A 5,017-nucleotide genomic window follows, 5' to 3' on the forward strand; every position below is an offset into this window, starting at 1 on the left:
ATTAGTGCTACCAGCATGGTGCAAGGGTCCGGCTATGGGATGGAGAAATCCCTGCCCCCACGTGATGCCCCAGCCAGCCCTGACCCTTCTCCTGTTCAGCGAGTTCCCGTGTGCCTGGGGGTCTGTGCTGTCTGCGCAGATGCCCAAGGGTGGCTTGGGAGCAGATGAACAACCAGGAGGACAAAGGATTCACAAAGCAGAGCTGAGCAAGGGATGGCTAAGAAGGTTAAGAGGCAGATAACAGAAACCAGAACATCTGGGCAGCAGCTCAGGCCGACCACCGATCCCCCGTCCGCTGTCTGCTCCCATCACTCCAGCACCAGGAGACGTTTATCCCTCACTGTGCCCGTGCTGCAGAGAGATGGGCTGGTCCCTGCTGCTGCCCGTGTTCAGCGCCAGAAGGAGTACATGGCAATTGAAACATCCCAAGAAACACAAAACTTTTACCAAGTTTTTCCTGGTCTGGGAAGGGGCTTGTTCCACAAGCTAGACCATGAGCACAACTGATTTTTCCAAGCCAGATTTTCCCAGCACTGCTTCTCTCTTTTTTTTTTTCTTTTTTTTTTTTTTTGTGGTGATATTTTTAATTAAACCTGTCCCAAAATTTTCAGAAATTTTCAGTAGTTTTCCTCTCCGTGAAACTAAATGTGTAGATTGTTTTCATTCAAACATAAATAGCATCTCTTCTGCCGGTCTGAAGTACGAGTCATTTTTACTCACCTTTTATCCACAGCGCAGTGTCACGGAGGAGGTTCACAGTTTGGCTTGGACATTATATCATGGAGAAAATATTGTGGTTGGCTACAGACTTCGAAACATCCTGAAAGAGACTTTATTAAGTGGCTGAGATATGTTGTTATCTCCTTTGTGATTTACACAGTGCAAGAAAAATGAATTTATCGCATCACCCAAGCAAGCACGGTCCCCTTCCCCTGTGTGTAGACCCATTCCCTGGAGACAGTTTCTCTTTCCATGATCTGCAGTGGGTGTCCAAAGCTGCACGGACATGAACTCTGCTCCTTGTATGAGCAACCCCAGGAATATTTGGGAGGTGCTTGTTGCCATATTTGCATTGGTAATGCAAATACCTCTCATATTCAAGTGATTTATGGAAGGCTGGGCTGGGAAGAGTATCTACAGCTTCAGGACAATGGGGACAATTAGCCGTGATGCTACTGCAATGCCTGCCCCAGTGGCTGTGGTCCCGCAGCCGGCAGTGCACCGGGAGCCCCAGGGCCAGGATCAGAGCTGGCCGCCTCGCATTTTCCAGCCAGTGTTTATGGCTGAGTCATTTGGGGGCAGCCCTCCAAGCGCGGCTGGAGAGCGGCTCACATCCACCCCTCCGTTCTCTCTGCAGCACATCTTTCCTGCACCACACCGCAGCCACCTCCCGTCGTGGGCGCCCGGCTCCGGCTGCAGCCCCTCTGAGCTGCTCCTGCTCCGTGGGAGGATGATGTAAGGGAGCATGGACAGCAGAGTCTCAGGTCGTCTGGTCCATAGCCCTGCCCAGCTCAGCCTAGACAAGCATTTGGCAAGGAGTGATCAAACCTGCTCTTAGATCTCTCCCGTCAGCCACCCCCCAGCTCCTCCCAGAGATTTCCTTCAGAATTTTTATTCTTACCAACAGGAAGGCTTTTTTCCTTATGTCTAGTCTGAATTTCTTTCGCTCTAATTTAAAACCATCAGCAGGGACACAGCAAACATTGTCCTTTTTCTCCATCCTGATGCTTTTTTTTCTTCTTCAAGCTAAACAACTCCAGTTTGCCATGGATGGAACTGGACCAGGATTTCTGTTGAAGGGCTTAGCTGACCATCTACTGTGTTGATTGATACATTAACTTACGCTCTTCTTTCCCTTCTCAACCCACAGGTGAGTACAAAATGCCGTGGCCTGTGGTGGGAATGTGTCACAAACGTTTTTGATGGGATCCAAACTTGTGATGAGTATGACTCCATCTTCGCCGAGCACCCTGGTATGTAAAAGTCAAAGATGTTTCTACAAGTGCTGGGGATACCTGAGTGTAGCCAAAAAGAGCATCTGTTGTGCTCAGTGACAAATAATTTGGTGCACATGCATATTAGAGCCATGTTTCTTTTACTCCGAGGGAAAGCTGGAGAAAGCTTCATAGAGAAAAAAATGTTCCCGTGGGATCTGACCCCATTACCCACCCAAATTTCCATTCCCTCTGCACTAGAACCATCTGCTTTTGTCCTGCAGTGAAGCTGGTGCTGACCCGAGCCATGATGATCACAGCAGACATCCTGGCAGGATTTGGATTTCTCTTCCTCGTCCTGGGACTGGACTGCGTGAAGTTCCTCCCCGATGAGCCGCTCATCAAGCTGCGCATCTGCCTGGTGGCTGGAGTGACATTGCTCATTGCAGGTATTCCCCCACCCGCGGGACAGCCTTTCGCAAGGGGAGGGGAGCTTTAAAGCCTTCTCTTATTTGGGGGAGAGGAATTGGTGATTTTCTAGAGGGTAAACATGGGGGAAGGATCTTTATTTGCTTTAATTGAGCACATGTTTGAGTTTATCTGCTTCCATTCCATGTATTGACCAGCTGGCTTGGCTCTGAGCTGACTGACTTCCATCTACTGCTGCTTTACTGGGAAGAAGTCAGTGTTGTTGATAAGGCAAAAAGACCTAATTGCTGAAGGCTGAGAAAGTCCCACCATCCTGGCTCGGTTCCTGTCTCTGCCACAGATTGTGTGACCTTGGGCAAGTCACTTAGCCTGAAATCTCTGAAGCCGATCTCTAATAAAAGGATAATAACACGTCTGTCCCTCCTAGGTGATAAATACCTCACTGAATGAGGGGCTTTGCTGTTACAGCCAGTGGGAGAATTTTAAATGCCAAAATAAATAGACAGCCAACTAGGTACCAAGTAATTTCATTTGACTTTATGCCAATATTGAGCATCTACCTCTGCTTCAGCGTAAGCAGATTTAACACAGAGCTCACCCCAGCTCCAGGGAGCACATGTAAAGGACTTTGAGAAGTTCTTTTAAACATCCTCCATCCACCTGCCAAAGTTGCTCTGAAAAAATGCTGTTCAAAGTTAGTTCTGAAAGTCAAAACAGATTAGAAAATTAAATTATTGCAGTAACTTTGCAATAAGTTGATAAATGAGCTGAGAAGGGCTGTGTGGAACCTCCCTCCATCCCTCCTCCCGCAGGTCTCCCGGGCATCACCGGCTCGGTGTGGTACGCCGTTGACGTCTACGTGGAGCGCTCCTCTCTGGTCTTCCACAATGTGTTTCTGGGCATCCAGTACAAGTTTGGCTGGTCGTGCTGGCTCGCCATGGTGGGGTCACTGGGCTGTTTCTTATCCGGGGCCCTGCTCACCTGCTGCACGTATCTCTTCAGAGGTGAGGAACCGTGGTGGGGCTGAGACACGGTTCGGAGACAGAACCATGGCTTGGGTGTGCTTACAGGCACATGGGGGGGACGGTCCCTCAGGATGGTTGCTCATCCCCAGTAGCAATATTTTCAGCTCTAAAATGGGAGGAGTGTTATTTGAGCAGCTCTAGAAAGCACATTAAGGTCTTCAGGTGGGAGCTGAGGTGTGGGGATGACATGATGTTACTGTGTCATACCTCAGAGTGCTGCTCTCTCTGCATTTGGAGGCTTTGCAGCTGAAAGTCACCAAGCACTCATTAGCAGATCCTGTTTCTCTCCCTGTGCCTTGCAGAGACCAGCTCTGGAAGACTCCACTCTGCTTACTCCTTGAGGAAAGGCTATTCCTCAGCTGGGACAATCGTAACAAACGTGCATTTGCCATCCTCTCAAACAGCTACTGCCAAAATGTATGCGGTGGACACAAGGGTGTGAGGAGGAGGTAAGCGCTGCAGAAGGATTTCTGCTTTTATCTGTGCTGGATTGCATAGGAACCCAAGCTCCTGTGGCTGTGATACAGATGCAAAGAAATATATTTCAAGGATGTACTGTATGCTGCAATGTTTGCATTGTGAGAGCTTCAAAAAAACCTTCCTTCGAGAAAGTAATCTCTGAGAAGACCTTGCTTTAGGGAATCCTGTTGTCTGGAGTGCTGAGGCTGCTTCCATAAGCCTGGACTGAAATAACCAACACAAACTCTTTCAGCATTTGGCTCAACGCTACCAGTAAGAGTGAAATAAATCAGCTGCTCCTGGATCAGACTCCAGCGCTTCGCATGAAGATCCCCAAACTGTAAGATGGATCTGTTCCGTGTCTGGCAATGTGTTGTCAGAATGTACAAAGCAGAAAATACAGGTGAAGAGAGGGACAGATGGTCTGGCCAGCATCTAGACCCTGTGCACCCAACGTGGGGGTCTGCTCCTCTTAAAGGCAGCCGGAGAGCTCAGCAGAAGACAAAGAGCTGTGTTCAGTGCCTGGCCCCCTCTCTAGCCCATGAACCTCTGCATGGATGAAACCCTCAAAATTCAGGAGCATTCTTCCCTGCAAAATATGGTTCTTCTCAGTAGGTGTTAAAATGTACATTACAGATGCTCTAGACTCACTGAGAGCTGGAAATTGCCAGGTTCTTTCCATTTAGTAACAATTCTGTCTGGACAAAGACAAAGTGAGTGAATATCCAAGATCTGACCTTGTGCATGACAAGATGTCGGTACCAGCTAGCAACTAGGATGATGATAGTGAAATCTATTCTCCTTCTCTATCAAAAGATATTTAAATGCAGTTCAGGACTGCTATCCCCTGCTGCAATCCAGCCTGGGTGAGGCCAGAGCATCAGCCATGCCTTCACTAGGGTGGGTGAAAAAAACCCCCCAGTGTGGTTTAATGTGTTCCCTAAGGATGGATGCCAAAGTTCTTCCATGCCTTTAACAGAAAGAGAAGCTGAGATACAATTTTTCTGAGGGTTGGTAGGAACTGGCCAAATCCAGTCCTTTCTACCACGGGCACCACATCATATGGTCATGGGCACCAGGGAGTGAGAAAAGGCTCTCCGCACAGACCTGTTCAGGAGGAGTGGAGAAACGCCAGGGAGTCTCAGGAGGGTGTGCACACCCGTGGGTGCT

General features: G+C 48.7%; 1 protein-coding gene across 1 annotated transcript in view; it reads left to right on the forward strand.

Moving 5' to 3' along the window:
- The window catches only part of CLDN16 (claudin 16), a 6,306-nt gene extending 2,476 nt beyond the window's left edge, over nucleotides 1-3,830 (forward strand). Inside the window, exons 2-5 of the mRNA XM_010080882.1 lie at nucleotides 1,871-1,973; nucleotides 2,219-2,383; nucleotides 3,176-3,367; nucleotides 3,691-3,830. Coding sequence (XP_010079184.1) covers nucleotides 1,871-1,973; nucleotides 2,219-2,383; nucleotides 3,176-3,367; nucleotides 3,691-3,830 — 600 coding nt within the window. The remainder of the gene's footprint in view (nucleotides 1-1,870; nucleotides 1,974-2,218; nucleotides 2,384-3,175; nucleotides 3,368-3,690) is intronic.
- Nucleotides 3,831-5,017: the final 1,187 nt, after the last annotated feature.

Source organism: Pterocles gutturalis, unplaced genomic scaffold, assembly GCF_000699245.1.
Source record: "Pterocles gutturalis isolate BGI_N339 unplaced genomic scaffold, ASM69924v1 scaffold46184, whole genome shotgun sequence".
NCBI classification, from domain to species: domain Eukaryota; kingdom Metazoa; phylum Chordata; class Aves; order Pterocliformes; family Pteroclidae; genus Pterocles; species Pterocles gutturalis.